The 17,271-nt window shown below is 38.3% G+C and overlaps 1 protein-coding gene across 1 annotated transcript in view; it reads left to right on the top strand.

The window, feature by feature from the left end:
- LOC139724655 (activating signal cointegrator 1 complex subunit 3-like) overlaps positions 1-9,345 on the top strand; it is a 106,689-nt gene extending 97,344 nt beyond the window's left edge. The window contains exons 34-38 of the mRNA XM_071635788.1: positions 648-786; positions 2,363-2,465; positions 3,526-3,629; positions 4,449-4,608; positions 6,540-9,345. Of these exons, the coding sequence (XP_071491889.1) occupies positions 648-786; positions 2,363-2,465; positions 3,526-3,629; positions 4,449-4,608; positions 6,540-8,359 (2,326 nt within the window). The 3' untranslated portion in view covers positions 8,360-9,345. The remainder of the gene's footprint in view (positions 1-647; positions 787-2,362; positions 2,466-3,525; positions 3,630-4,448; positions 4,609-6,539) is intronic.
- The last annotated feature ends 7,926 nt before the right edge of the window (positions 9,346-17,271 follow it).

Genomic DNA, 17,271 nt, shown 5'->3' with positions numbered 1-17,271 from the left:
AGCAAAAACAGGATCGATCTAGACCGTCAGGACCAGTTCATGAGACTATTACTTTCAAGGAGATTTCAAATTTTTCCTACGAATGGGAGGCGACATTATCTAACGTTAGAGACCACAGGTATTATACATTTATAATTGTTGTTTTTTTTATGCCAGATGAATTATCATGTCTCGCGTTTCTGTAAATGCGGTCTTCATATGCCAAATACTACTTGTGTACCCACGAACATTGACACAGTCACGTAAATTTACAAGTTGCCAATTTGAGAACATATTCCTTTGTCTTTATGTCAGTGTCGAATTAGTCTAGCAGACAAGTTCATAGTCGCAGTCTCGTGATGCCAAGTGCAAAGTGTGCATTGTTTTCTCATTTTCATTTCATTTCATTTCATTTATTTATTGTCCATAAAATGGAAAATTTTTGTGATTATATGATTATCTCCAAATATATTTTGTATCATATTCCATGACTTGTGTTTATTTTTTTTTTCTGATTGCTCAATTAACATGATCTGAGAAGTTAATGCATGTTTTATATTAAGTATTACTTTTAGCTGATGGAAATAAATTGAATTGAATTAAAAAAGAATATTGCATGTATTCCGTTGGACAAACTTTTCTATCTTTTTTTCTTTTTAAATCAATAGCGGCAGTGGCACATTGGTGGATGAAATCTTCGGCAAAGAGATCGAGAGTTTGAAAGAACTGATTTCGGTGTGCAGGGGTGACAAGAGCACCCTCCACGCCATGCTAGACAGAAAGCTTCACCAGAATCAGATTGAGGAGGTAAAGCAGTAGGAATTATAATATGCAATACGTGTATTAAATTGCCGTTGTGCTGAATTTTGGAGAGTCAGGAATGTGATGGTATTTTACTCCTTCCTGCCTACCTATCTGTGTGTGGTTGCGCATGTTTGAGTTCGTGCAAAATTTACTAAGGACTAAGTAAAAAATACAATGGAAAGCATTAAAATCGATTAAACATGTTAGATAATAATCAAATATCAAGACCTGTACCCCCATTCCACAAAGATCTTTTTTTCTCATCGGCCACTTGTCGGAAGCCAAGTTATTCGCTTCCGGCCATCAACGGAATTAAGTGTATTGGATGGCATTCTGTCGAATCCGACTTGTGTTGGCCGACTATCAGGTCAGTGTCAGTCAACAGGGTCGGGCGATGGTCCGATGGAGCAAGATCGTCGAATGAGGATCACGCGCGACATGTCTGACACTGACCTGATAGTCGACCAACACAAGTCGGATCCATCAGACTGCGATTTAATACACTTCGGTGGGTGGCCGGAAGCAACAAACTTTGCTTCCGATGAGTAACCGATGAGAGAAAATATCTGTGGAATTGGGATATTAGTTAATTTTCATATAAAGAGATAAATGCAATAACGCAATGCAAGATACACGAGGAGGTGATAAAATAAAGAGTCACAATCGATTTAGTGCCTGTAGATTTCCCCTGTTATGACAATGCTCTTTACAGGTTTGATAGAACCAGCAATCACAGATACATGGAGACAGTTATGATAAGACATATCTTGCCTGCACACCAAGAGTTTAGATTTGAAGTCGTATATCAACATGAATGTGTAATCAATTGTAATATCTTTTTTGATAACTATGATTACTTCAATCACTTACATCTGTAAAAATATTTCCAATCACACTGCAAAAAGTCCGGTGTTAAATATGAAACACCGAGCTGGTGTTAAATTTCCGGTGCTCATTCATGGTGTTAGATTAACACCTCCGGGTGTCATTTCAAAATATAGAATAGTTTTTTTTTTAATACTAGTAGTTTCTTAGGGACTGAATTTCTTATTAATTCTGAACAAGACGATGAAGAATTTTCCGATAAAGTACTTGATTTTTGAAAAAATGTACAAACACATTTACACCACAGTAACACCAGTTGGTGTGGTCTCCTATTGAAGCTGGACGTGTGTTATACCATTGAAATTAACACCAACAATATCAATTCAACACCATGCGGTGTCATTAATGAATTATCTCTAGCGCAGTGTCAAAAATATCACCAGCCACAGTGTCAAATTAACACCACGAAGTGCCAGGTGAACACTTTTAACACCGTTACAATACATTTTCTACACATGTGGGTGTGGTCCTCTATTGAAGCTTGATCGGTGTTAGATTTAACACCCATGGTGTTAAATTTAACACCGATGTTTTTACAGCGCACCATGATTACACCATCTCATCTATAACATTGGCAAAGGGAAGTCTTTTCTTCTGTTTGCAATCCTATCTACTTATTGTGTACATCATTATTACAGTATTCAACTCCGGCTTTAACCCCTGTTGAAAACAAACACCCTACAATCTAACACAGATATGGAACGTCCTTGAGAAGCTACCTGAAGTACACGTTGACCTGGAGCTACGGCCTTGCTCGTGCGATGGTTCTCTGACAAATTTTCCGGTGATGTTACAAGGTGAGTACATACAGCAACATGAATGACATTACAGGAGAGAATGAACTCCAGAACATCATTTATCCAGGTGCACATAGGCACCAATCACACACAAGCGACGGCCATATACCGACCATTCCACGACATGTGAAATTGGTGTCAGAGGTTGTGAAAGGTCTTTTTTTTTCTGAAGTCGGCAATTGGTTGTCAGCGTTCGGAGACAGATTGGAGACAGTTTTTTTTTTTTGCTTTGTTTTTTTGTTATTTGGTCGTGAACAACATGTAGGGAAGCGGCTGCCGATTGGTCGCCGACATCTACGGTACTGTTCTTTAGAGAGAGTTGGAACTTGACTGCTTGATACGAAGATTTTTGGTCAGCAACCAGTTGCCGACCAATTTATGATTGCTAGCTAATTATTTGTCTCGCGGTCTCCGACCAGAATAGAACAATCGCTACTTGAGTACAATCGTTTGGAGTAGAGTATCATACGCCCGCGTCAAGTGTTGGGCACGATATATGCTTGCTGCTGTCGATAACAAGTCATGAATTTTCCTGGTCCTATAAAATGATCCATACTCCCAATCTAAAACCCCGTATATTGCAAAATAGGTCTATGACACCGATTTCAAAGTTTTCACAGAGGAGTTGAACAAGAAATCCATCTAATAAAGTGTAATCCTACAAGAGTATGAAGTAAAAAAGGAAGAGAGCGAGAGAGAGAGGGAGAGGGAGATGGGGAGCGAGAGGAATGTTAAGCTTGAGAGAGAGAGCAACAGGAACAGTATTGGAAATAGCATTCTATAGTTGTTTTTCCATGTGAAATGTATTCAGCAAATTTATACAGTGAAGCGATTTTCATATTCAAATGCTCATTTCCACCTCCATTGTAATGGTTTCTTCAGTCCTTTCTGTGGCAATGAATCAAATGTGCATAAATTTCACACAAATACCTATACACAGAGAACTAATGTGGCACACAGAGGGTTGATGATATCAAGGGATATGATAACTTTAAAAAAAAGAAGGTGCATAATCTTACCTGATCTACTCTGTTGTTCCCGTTTGTCTTCCCACCCCAAGAGTCCCAAGACGACGAGAAAGAGGTGCAGTATCGTGCCAGTGTGTTGCCAAATCAGGACTACAGGTTGGACGTAATCCTAACTAAAGAGCATCGGGAGGGAATCGTGAGTTGAAAAGTTTTCTTATTCCTGTATAAACACTTTGTAAATCAATATTCTGTTGGACCGCTCTACAACCGCGCAAGCAATACTAGTACTCTTATTGGTTTTTATTCTGAAAAGTCCCTACAGAAAAACAAAGCAAAACAAAATAAAGCACAAATACCAAGGATGAATACCGATAGAGACTTCTAAAAAAAGGAAGGATATAACACAATGGCTGTCAACGGTCGACGCGTAACACATTATTACCAGTGTATTCAGACATTTTACTTGAACACGAAGGGGCAAGTTTGAAGTAATTACACGAAAAGCTGTCGCTATTGTGCTATACAGTGCACTCCCGTTATAACGAACACGGTTCCACGGTTACAACGAAGTAAAAATTCAGACCGCAACATTATCCGATTTTTTTTTTCAGTTATAACGAAAGGAAACTGCCTCTCCCGAGGACTTCGTTACAACGGGAGTCCACTGTAATAAGACTATTCACAGTTTGTCCTCTGTTGAGAATACTAGTAATCAGCTTTGAGCTCAGTAACTTCAGATATTTTCCCTTGTTATTGTCGTGGTACTCTTACTTATTTTGTAAACCCCCGATCCATGTAAAACACCAATCATCGCCACATCACTGATTGTCTGATTGTAAATCAAAACCGACGAACTAAACTTACTTGTTCTATTTGCACTTGTCTGTGCGTGTGTATGAGTACATGTGTTAAGCAGGCAGAATTCTTACATTCTGTTACCTTCATTCCTTGTATTCATCCTAATATACTTTTTCTGTGTTTTCCCCTCTAACATGTCAAACGAATCACTGTCCAGAACACAGTTTATGCTCCCCACTATCCAAAAAGAAGAAATGTCGGTTGGCGGGTGATGCTGAGAGACGTTACCACCAATCAACTCCTGGCGTCACGGAAAGTGGGCATGACCAACGGCAAGAAAATGGGTAGCCTCAATTTTAAGACCCCGGCTAAAACAGGTTCGTTTTTATTAAACATCTAGTCATTCCCTATCCTATTTAGAATTACATGTTTATGCGATGCATCGGATATATATATATATATATATATATAAAAGACAAAGAGACAGTTAGAATAGAGGTACCAAAGGATGTTTTGAGACAGATTGTCCCCCAAAAATTGAAAAAGCACATCTTAAAATATTTGAATCATGCCCTGTTAGTTTGCAAGCTATGAATGATATCAATGTGTTAAAAAAAACACACCAAAAACTCCTCATTCGTGCGTGATTTATTGTCCGACGTAAACACCAAAACGAGTTGTATCAACAGGGGTTGCTAAGGACATAAACGAGTTGTATCAACAGGGGTTGCCTAAGGCATAAATGAGTATTAGATCTGCGACGATAGCAATTATGATTCGCCTCCTCCATATATGGTTGGACAATGGGAACAGCTGAATGGACATCATGCCCCACTTAAACCAAATGAGGGCTTAAAACCCCCATTTTTTCACTTTTCATCTGCAACGTTTTCATATGAACACAATTTTATAAAGAAAAGAAATATAGAAAATACGGAACTAGGGCTTCCCCTTCAACTCGTGATACATACTGATATAACACAATCTTGTCATAATCAATGGAAACCCTGGAAAAAAGTCTATAATCTTAATTAACTTTCTAATACTGCAAGAGGTGCATGAGAGGCTGGGGACAGGGACAAGGGTACTTGACTCTCATAGTGTATTTCGAAATCTTTTCATTATTAGGTTTAGGGTGGAATATAGAATAACATATAATCACTCAATATAGATAAAAAGTGAAATACTGAGTTTGTTGCATATTGATTTAATCACTTGACAGAGAAAGAGAGATGCATTCTTTTACAGTGGTTCAGCTTGTGTGAAATTGGTATAGAAATTAATGTTTTCCTATTTAAAGCCAAATCGACCTGGGATGAGAATTTTATTCAGTGACAGAAAAGAATCCAATTCATTATAGTTTTGTCGAATAATTTTGATGACCATGGTAAAAGAGGAACAGAGAATATCTAAAGACAGAGATTTTGAGAACGAAATCTTTTTCCACAAAAAAAAAGTGCTTTCAGAAAACGCAATGTACCATAGTGACTGTAACTTCAATTTCATGGCAGAAGGGGGACCGAAATTTTTCGCATTTTACCGTCTTTTTGAAAACGCATGATTAAATTTCTGCAGCATTAGCAGGTGTTATGTGGGGCGCTTTTGCATAGAGGATAAGACTCCCGACTCCCAATTGGAGGACCCAAGTACGATACCCGTCCTTTGCTTACGTCCGTGGACAAGACTGATGATTTTACCCACTACGTCCCTCGCCACCCAGGTGTATAAATGGGTACCTGGCCACGATAGGGTAATAATAATGTCAGGGCCCTTTGGTAGAGCAGCGGCAACACTGAAGAGGCTACCCTGTATAAATAAGACCTTAATGTTACTATTGTTATTACTATTATTCTTATTATTATTATCATTATTATTATGGCCAGTGAAATATGGAATAAATACAAATGAACAAAATGGCCCCTGAGCTCGATCCCCTAAGCCCCCTCCCTGTGTTTGTATGTCCTTCCCCTAGACAGGTGAAATTAGCGATTCAAATCAAATGAGCGCAAGACCGACCAGTTAGGTCTCCTGTTCTTTAGTATGACAATTTTCTTTCGGACTTATTTCCGATTTCATTTCTCTATGTTTCATTTGTGTTGATAAAATGTAAAGACTATACATTTTTTGATGGCAAGTACCTTCAATGACAAGTAACGATAACATGTTCCTATTTATCCGCGGCGTAGCCTTTTCAGTGTTTTACTTCTCTTAATTTGAGCAGGATTCTAACTGACCTCCGCTTGGAAGTCAGGAGACTTTTCCATTGTATCGTATATAATGACTTATTGTCCGTTCTATTTGTTCATAGGTATCATGGTCAACTCCCTTCATCTTGTCAGCGATTGCTACCTTGGACTAGACCAAGATCTCTCAATCTTTCTGAATGTGCAGGATTCCACTGGGCATCAACCTAACACGGACGCCTCCTGCAAGACATCAAACGCGAAGCAAAGCAATGTGGAACCAATCCCAAGATGTGATAATGAAAAAGGACGTGACGATGGTGAAAACAAGGCCATGGGAAAGGAAAACCCAGATAAACCAGCTTTGGCGAAGGGAAAACGATCAAGAGCCTCAAAAGGCAAAAGCAGTGCGCAAAGGCGAGGATCGATTAAGTCAAGTGGTTGCCCCACTGACCCACGACTCGGTAAGGAGGAGCAGCCAGGAAACGAGACGAAACCACGAACTCATCCGGGAAAAGGAACCAGCAATCGCCATGGACAACACCTTAAAAGTGGAGAAACAAGGATGGAATCTCAAGGAAACCGCGTTAAACCAAAGGAGGACACATTGAATGGGGTCACACCAGAGAGTTCGCACGGAGGCACAGATGTGCATGATGGAAAGACAGAAGCTACAGAAAGGACAGTGGAACGCAAACGAAATGGTGAGGAGAAAGGAGCTCATCATCGAGATCAAACACCGCATTCAACAGAGAAATTTCACACTGCTAAACCAGCCCAGCCCGAGTTTAGTGGAAAAGGGCCTGCTCCAAAACCAGACGCCTTACAACTTGACGTCCAAAAACGCAGACTGAGTGGAAGGAAACCACGTGGCTGTACGAAAGGAATAGATCTAAACTTGCAGGATCCCACTGGGGATCAACCTCACACTGACGCTTCTCTCAAGACGAAGAGCCCTGATCAAGAAAAGGCGGGAACGATTCCAAGACGTGACTATAATGAAAGACGCGATGATGTCCAACGCAAGACTATTGGAAAGGAAACCCCAGATAAACTACCAGGCGCGAAGAGAAAGCTACCAAGAGCCTCAAAAGGCAAAAGCAGTGCGCAAAGGCTAGGATCGTCGAAGTCAAGTGATAGCCCAAAGGACCCATGCAGACTTGGCAAGGAGGAGCACTATTCAAACGAGACAAAATCAGGGACTCAGCCTGGTAAAGGAACCAGCAATCATCAGGGACAACACCTTAAAAATGGGAAACCTAGGAGAGAATCTCAAGGAAACCGTGGTAAACCAAAGGCAGACACATTTAATGGGGTCGCACCAAAGAGTTCGCACGGAGGTACAGAAGTGCATGATGGAAAGACAGAAGCTACAGAAAAGAAAGTGGAACGCAAACGAAATGGTGAGAAGAAAGCGGCTCCTCATCGAGATCAAACACCGCATTCAACAGAGAAACCTCACACTGCGAAACCAGCCCAGCCCGAGTTTAGTGGAAAAGGTCCTGGTCCAAGACCAGACGCCGGACAGCCTGGCGTCAAAAAACGCAGACTGAGTGGAAGGGAGAGGCAAGGATCGTCAAAGTCAAGTGATAGCCCCAAGGACGCATGCCGACTTGGCAAGGAGGAACACACACAAAACGAGACAAAACCAGGGACTCAACCTGGTAAAGGAACCAGCAATCCCCATGGACAACACCTTAAAAATGGAGAACCTAGGAGAGAATCTCAAGGAAACCGTGGTAAACCAAAGGCAGACACATTGAATGGGGTCGCACCAGAGAGTTTGCACAGAGGTACAGATGTGCAGGATGGAAGGACAGAAGCTACAGAGAAGAACGTAGAACGCAAAAGAAATGGCAAGAAGAAAGGGGCTCCTCATCAAGATAAAAAAATCGCTTTCAACAGAGCAACCTCACACTGCGAAACCAGCCCAGCCCGAGTTTAGTGGAAAAGGGCCTGGTCAAAAATCAGACGCAGGACAACTTGGCGTCAAAAAACGCAGACCGAGTGGAAGGAAACAGAGTCCACGTGGCTGTCCGAAAGGAATAGGTCTAAACGTGCAGGATCCAACTGAAAAGGAAACCTTAGATAAACCACGAGACACGAACAGAAACCGATCAAGAGCATCAAAAGGCAAAAGCAGTGCGCAAAGCCTCGGATCGTCAGAGTCCAGTGATCGCCCCGCGGATCCACGACTTGGCAAGGAGGAACACGCATCAAACGAGACAAAACCAGAGACTCAGCCTGGTAGAGGAACTAGCAATCCCCAAGGACAACACCTCCAAAATGGAGACCCCAATGTGGAATCGCAAGAAATTACAGTTAAACCTAAGGTAAAGACATTAAATGCGGACACACCAAAGAGTTCCCACAGAGGTACGGCTATGCAGGACGGAAAGACACAAACTTCAGAAGAGAGAGTAGAACGCAGATGAAATTGTAGGAAGAAAGTAGCTTCTCATCGAGAGCAAACACGAGAGTCAGCACAGAAATCTCATACTGTCAAACCAGTATCACCTAAACTTGGTGGAGGAGATCCCACTACAAAATCCGACGCTGACCAACTTGACGTCAAGAAGCGTAGACGTAAAGGATGGAAGCACAGTTCACGGGACCATGCGAAGGGAAAAACGAGTGCAACTTCGAAGAAGACAAACAAGCAGACTGACGGAAATGTTAGAGATATTAATCACAAAGCAGAGCAGAGCTCTCCCAGTGATAGCAACTGTTCTTTTACGAACAAGACTCAATCAAGTGCGACTAATTCTAGGAAATCTGGGACCAACATGTGAACAAGCACTGACAAGCCTCCTTGAATATTCCAGACATGTCTGATACAAAGATTAACACAGGTAGAGCTTCTCTGCTCGTCTGACTTGTTGATTGCAGGTGATTTCAATATACCTATGGACTCACCAACTTCGAATTCGAAGTTGTTCTCTGAATTATTGTCAGCCTTTAATATGATTCAACATATTAATGAGCCAACTAATAATCGAGGCCATGTATTAAGATCTGCTTAAACAATAACTCATAAAGCTAACACTGTACAACTTTGTAATACCGGTGTTGTGGAAGGTATATCAGATCATTCAGCAATAATGTGTGAATTGAACCTTCCTAAACGTTGTATCAAAAAACATTTGTTGTTACACGGAATTTGAAATCTGTAAACCCACCAGAGTTTGTTGCTGATACTCATGTTAAGTCTCTTTTATCGGCTGAATCTCAAGTTAATAATGTTGATGATGAAGTGAATTTGTATAACACCTTACTCACTGCCACCCTTGATAAGTTGGCACCTGAGAAACGAATCAAGGTCACAATACACCCCAATATGGAATGGTATACCCCAGAAATAACTCAAGCAAAACTACTTCGTAGACAGTTAGAAAGGAAGTCAAGGTCTACAAAACTGGAGATTCACAAGCAGATGTATCATGCACAAAGGCGATGTGTAACTGCCTTGATTAAAGATGCTATTAAAGTTGCAATATCATTCAAAAAAGGTTACGGATTGTGGGAAAGATACAAAGAAGTTGTACAAAGTTGCTAATGCTTTACTTTACCGAAAACAGTGATCTTCTTTACCAGAACTCCTCACTCATGGTGATCAAGTTGAGTTAGCTAATTGTTTTAATCAAGATTTCATTGATAAAATTGTGGCAATCCAACGGAGTTTCAGCCCAACTCGTTGTGAACAGTCAAATGACATTGTATATGAAGTCAGGTCAGAATTGAGTGAGTTTCAGTCTGTCACTGTTAATGAGATAGAAAAGCTTATTAAGAACTCACCTAACAAATCATGTAAACTTGATCCAATCCCAACAGATTTGGTTAAGAAGTGTGGCAGAGTTTTAGCACCCGTTATCACAAGAATCATAAATGCTAGCCTGAGATTAGGTGTAGTTCCACAGGTGTGTAAAAAAGCAGTTATTCATCCAACATTGAAAAAAAGCAGGCTTAGATCAGGAGTGTCTAAAAAATTACCGCCCAATTTTAAATTTACCTTATTTAAGTAAATCGCTTGAAAAGGTTGTTTTCTCACAACTGACAATGTATCTGCAAGATAATGAATTGTTTGATTCATTTCAATCTGCGTACAAGCCTGGTCATAGTGTAGAAACACTGTTAGTCAACTTATCAGATATTGTGTTCAGAGAATTAGATAGTGGTAACATCACTGCTCTTATCATGCTTGATATGAGCTCAGCTTTTGACACAGTCGATCATGCTATTCTGATTAAACGATTGAGATATTTGGGCATCAAAGGAACTGTTCTTGATTGGTTTATATCCTACTTATGTGATCGATCTCATTATGTCAGAATTGGTGATTCTACCTCTTGTAAAACTATAACAAAGTTTGGTGTACCTCAAGGTTCTGTTGGAGGCCCGCTGCTTTTTTCTCTGTATATGCAACCAATTAGTGAAGTATTTCGCGAGCATTGTATTAGTTATCATTGTTATGCGGATGATATACAACTTTATTTGTCTTTTAAACCCACTGTGTCTTCATTGTCATCCGTCATTGCAAAACTCGAAGCATGTTTGCAAGACCTGAAAATCTGGCTTACATCCAATGGCCTTAAACTAAATGATGATAAATCTGAGTTTCTGTTATTGGAATCAAAGCATATGTTAAGCAAAGTTGATTATCAGTCATGTCATGTCAACATCGGAAGCACTTGCATTACTCCGTCGAAAACAGCCCGTAATTTAGGTGTCATATTTGATCAGGAAATGTCATTTCGTAGTCATGTAACTCATATTCAGCGGAATGTTCGATATCAGTTGCGTAATTTAAGTTTCATAAGGAAATATTTGTCTAAATCTGCAGCTGAGATACTTATTCATGCTTTGATTTCTTCTCGGTTGGATTTTTCGAATTCATTGTTGTGTAATCTTCTAAAAAAAGATGTCACAAAACTTCAACGATTGCAAAATTCTGCTGCCCGATTGTTAACTTTTACTAATAAGTTTGATTCCATGTCACCAGTTCTCCGTTCCTTACATTGGTTACCTGCAGAAAAAAAAGATTATTTTCAAGATTCTGTTATTAGTACATCATTCAGTTCATTCTTTTTCCCCCATATACATAAGTAATTCTGTTCAAAAATACAATCCGACACGAAGGCTACGTTCATCATCAGATACATTCTTACTCCAAACACCCAGAGTAAAACATGGGTATCAGGGGGATCCAGGAATTCCGTAAAGAGGGGGCGCGTTTACAAAATTAAAGGGGGGGGCGCACGCACCCCTCCCCCATTTTTTTCTTTTTATTTCTTTTGTTTCAACAAAAAATAAAGGGGGGCGTGCGCCGGTTGCGGTCCTCCCTGCATCCGCCCCTGGGTATGGTGATCGTGCTTTTTCCGTTATGGGACCAAAATTGTGGAATCAGTTACCTCTTCAGTTAAGGGAACTGTCATCTACAGAGTTATTCAAATCCAAACTTAAAACTTATCTGTTCCTTTCATACTGAGGACTGTAATTGCTGTATGTCATTAATATTGGATCAATATTGTATTTTTGATTGGTATATGTTGTATTCTTTATTTGGTATATATTTGTTTTTGTTTACCATTTTCTTCGTTGTTGAAATGTTTGAATATGTATATGCATGTAAATATATATCTTTTCATTTTTCAAGCGCCATGAGCACTGATAATGGACCTGTGCGCTATACAAGTAGCCACTATTATTATCATTATTATTATTATTATTATTATTATTATTATTATTATTATTATTATTATCGGAGATTCGGGTGCCGCCGAATGACAAGAAGGAGACCGTTACAGACCCGACGCGACCCGACGCGACCCGACAAGTACAGAGCATAGACTTCCCTAGACGTCCTATATTATAATCATGGGAAATTACAAAGTTCTTTAGGAGGTCCCGGATAATTAATGTAACTGGAATACAAACGAGAGTTATTGTGCTGGTATTTTGAATGAATATTGATAGTTTTCACTATTATTTAGTAGAATAAGGTTCAACGATTCAAGAAGAAGGAAAAAAAAAGAGACCAAGAACGTGTGTGTGTATGTCTTTTTCCGGCCACATACGCCACATTTCTTACAAGTATATGTATAAATTCATACTCTTTTTTTTTTTTTGAAAATTGCTCATCAAGATCCCTGAATTTAAGTTGACAAAAATAATGTAAACTTGTATGTATGACATTTTGGTTGGTGGCAATAAAGTAAAATTTAACTGAATTGAATATATATATATATATATATATATATACACATATATGTATACATTATACATGTAAATATATGTTATAACTTCAGCAAAGTAAACGAAAAATACTGAGATAGTGATTCTCTGATGACATTATCAAGACCACGTTTTTCTTTCACTGCTCCCGTTTGAAAGCATTTCTCATGTCGTCTAATATCTGCAAAATAAAATGAACATCAGTAGTTGATTATATTTATTTGTTTCAATGCTGCTCTATGCGCGGATTTTGTCGTCACTAAACGTCTTATTGGACTATTATTCTGTCGTAATTTTGTGTTTTGCTATTACGTGTCAGTTTAATTTGTTTGGTATTAAGCAGTTTGTTTCTACAAATGATTAACATTATGATGATTGTGATTATGGTGTGTATCGAGACGCGTAAGATATCTGTGTAGAGTTGTTATGGTGACAGTACAGGTTACACGCATGCCATGCATGAATATGCATGATACAGAATTTAGCCTTCAACGCCTTTAAAAAATGTTAAGACTTCCAGCCCTGAAAAATGTGCCTATACTATAACAACGCTCACAAGGAGGCACACACAAAATGGTCCTTGGGTCATTCTCTGTCACTCTTTTTCCATTTCTTAGCCCAGTTTTCTCATGCACTCATTGATTTTATCAAGCTTCATTTCTCCACATTTAAGATTTTTGTACAAACTGATGATGCTTATACGGTAAGACTGCATGATTAAACACATCAGCTTATAATACAGTATATCATGCAACTCTGTACGCCTTCATCTGATTTCTGTAAAGTATGTGCTGTTATCTTTATGAATGAAGTGTAGACACGTCTATGCGTTACTGTCGTAATGGTACATTAAACAAGACCCTGAAGACTACGCAATGCATTTTAGTGACTGGTATCTGCAGTCTGGCAGTTGTATATTATGACGTAAAATATCTGTGTAACTGGAAAATTAGACACGAGCATAATCAGCCAGTAGGTTGCCTAACAACATGTTACATTTATTGGACAGAAACAACCTGGTAGACTCCTAATATATGTTAGCTTTTGAATTGGTGTTGAGCGGATTATAAATGATGTGCTCATTCCATTCTCAGATTTTTCCAATAATTAATTGTATTGAGTTTTCATGATCAATGACAAAGGCCCCGTGCATGTATGAATAACGAGTGTTTGTGCTTATATAAAGTAGTTCTTTATACTGTTATTACGCCATGTCACTTTATACTTCAACTGTAAGGGGAAAATGTGTTCCTCACTTCAGTTACAGGATATTTGAAATACGTAAAATTTTATACATGACGTGTATGTCATTATTGTTAAAGCATGTAATATGAAGACAAAGAACGTAAAGAGAATATATTTGTATACCCACGAGAAGACTATGTCTCGCACGAAATTCAGAAATATTTCTCCAAGAACTCATGCTTGGCGTCTGGAAAATTATCATTCGATGTAGATCATTATCATCCATTTGCTTTGTCGTAATACTGCTGAACTTCTTTTATTGTGAAAGCGAAAATAACAAGCAAAAAAAAAAAAAATCACTGGAAAAGCATGACATTTAACTCCATAGGGATGTGAGGTGCAATATCACAATGACATAATACTGCATTATAGTTGATGTACACTTATTCAGTAGTAATTGCACATTGGGATACTGCACATTGGCATACTTTGTCTTACGCAGTACCATGTACACAAAAATACAAACTTAGGATTGATATTGGCACGGCTTCAAAACTTTGATGATTTGAAAAAAAAGAAAAGAAAATGAAAACCTGCATTATGTGTTTTTCTGTTGGTAATAAATGGGTGTGAGCTACAAGTATAACGTGCACTGTAAGGGCTGGAGAAATATGACAGTTTCCAGGAAAATGGTTATTCACAAGAAGCAATACACAAGGTAGTAGCCATAGATTTCAGATATCGATGGCAGTTTATTCAGAGCTATTCGTGAAATACCATAGATGTTATCATGTATTTCGAAGAGTTGGAGAGAACTGTACATTGTAAACATGTTTTGCGCTTAACGATGTGATGGTTAATATGTAACTCTATAGAAAAGTGCCTATAATCCCCGTTTTGAACTGCGTGTATTTATGCAAAGGTTACGTTCATTAAGAGTGAGGAGCAGATTATCTATATTTATAGATCAAAATACGGGAATATTGATACAGTCTATGCAGTATCTTTGTTGTGTATTTTTTATTATTCTGAGTTGTTTTGTGTTATAATTATTGTACGAGTGCAATCATAATCAGTAGGTTATTTTACCTGGGCATGTTTCCTTGTCAGCTATCATACATTAACAATGATGTGAAAAACATACAGTGTGAACTACAACACGCGTTTTGCGATCGAAATGTGCACAGGCCGCGTGACTGCGTTCGAAATAAATACGCATTATTGATCCTCCTATATATGTAGGCCTACATTGTCGTATGGAAAATAATCGATATGTGCTGCTGTGCAACAGAGCGAATGCATCACTTGAATATCTACGTGCCATGTTTTTTATAAAGTATAAAGTTTTTTTTTTTTTAAAGTAGGTGCTAAGGAGTGTAATGGTACAAACATTGGAAGCAATAACGAATGCAACACCTGAATATCTATACTGCCATTATATACAAGACAGTGTAAAATAGAATAGTTTGATTACATTTTAAAGACAGGTGAAAACAGTTTGAAGTTTTTTGCCAGTGCCATGAAACATCTGAGCGTGACAACAGGGATGATATCCGTGATGCATTATGGTATGTGTTGCGTTCATTGATTTTGATTTGATTTGATTTGATTTATTTTTCCATTACAGTAATGAATGACATTATAGTAACAATGAAACTATAAAACATTACAAATAATAATATGCACATTGCTAGTTCTTCTAGAACTGGCGAAGGTGATTCGATAAACACCCGTTTCATCACGTTGTTCGTCACCTATGTCATGTCCAAGACATGTTAAACATGTTATAAAAGCATTTATTTTGTAGATTTAACACATACGTACAATATAATAATGATGATGAAAGTGATATCTAATTCACAAATACTTTCTAAATGACACCGTGGAATGTGCCATTTTTTTGTCGCAGTTGAGTGTGTATTCGAGTGCATTGCGCGAAATGACATTGTACAGCAACATAACGCAACGAGTTTGTAATTGGATATTGACACTGAGATAATAAACTAGAACCGCATGAAAGAAAACGTTTTAGATGTCTTCTGGTCGTTATTTAATTGGTTCAGCACAGTACCTGCAGGAATGTACCTGAGTATAACAATATGCCCACAAAGACGTATTTTTAAATAATTCTACTCGTGCCCAAACATATGGAATTAAGTACCAATTGTAAGTGGTTTAAAGTTCTTGAACGTGATTAATCTACCCTAAAGAAAGTGTTTATTTTTTTTTATAAAGGCAGGGACAAAAAACAACAACAGTTTAGTAAATATCAGGGATACAGGTATATCAAACGTATTATTGTATACTATGTAACAAATGGCCATTCTATCTCTCCCCCTTTCAGACTGTAGTGTTCTTGTATGAACGTGATGGATATACGACTAATGCATGGTTATACGACGTTTGGATATGTGACGTTTTTATGTGTCTGAATTCTCTCATACGTTGTATAATAAACCGTTTCTGTAATAAAGATTGCAATAACCTATTTATGGATGTTTCTTTTCCAACAGCCTATAGTAGCGATCGAAGCATTTCATTCACAAGCTCCCTCCCATTGCATTCCATAGGCAGGAATTTTTTTTAAAAAATAATGACGTTATTGTCCACTCTGGAAATTCTCTGTATACATTGGATATCTCAACAAAACAAACATCACAGGTACACCACAGACATAAAAAGTGCGGGGCCCACTTCCGGGTTTCTTTCTCCTTCCACTTCCGGGTTTCTTCAGCTGACTTCAAATACAAAAAAAAAAGAAAGAAAGTGGGGAGGGGGCCCGAGCCCCCCTGCCCCCCGTTCCGCCGGCCATGAATAACATATACATACACCATAGCAACATACATTAACCCGACATTTACTATACAAAATCTATCATATATTACTTTTATACAATTATTCAACTCATAAATGCATTCATTAATATCATTTCCTTCATCATCATTATACACCAAACAATATCTCACCTACATATCCCAGTTTGTAATTATATATTTCCAATATATAATTTTCATTAACCTCATAACTTTAACCTTATCTAACATCACCAATCATCAAAACTTATCTAACATCTTTTGATAAAACACCATATCATGATATAATTTCATAATGATAATTCAACCCAATAAAAAAATAGTTAAATTATTTTGATATCCCAAACAACACTATAAATCCAGCACTTATTATCTTTCTCCCCCCCCCCCAAAAAAAAAAACAACTACTACTAATATTACATATACCAATGCAAATTCAAATTACTAAAAAGACAATGTGAATATAACATAAATACAACAAAACTAATCATTAAAAAACTTATCTAATTACTCTAGCATTATATGTGTGAATGGAATCCGGGACAAAAAGGAACTAGCACACTTTGTGCGAGGAGGGCAGAGTCTGATACCTGATCTGCTGGAGAGGGTGGAGTAGAGAGGAGTGGGG

Source organism: Diadema antillarum, unplaced genomic scaffold, assembly GCF_040938485.1.
Source record: "Diadema antillarum isolate AM-2024a unplaced genomic scaffold, OU_Dant_1.0 scf00000015, whole genome shotgun sequence".
Lineage (NCBI taxonomy): Eukaryota > Metazoa > Echinodermata > Echinoidea > Diadematoida > Diadematidae > Diadema > Diadema antillarum.
Note: the sequence above shows the minus strand (reverse complement) of the source record. Positions and strands in the feature narration are given on the sequence as shown.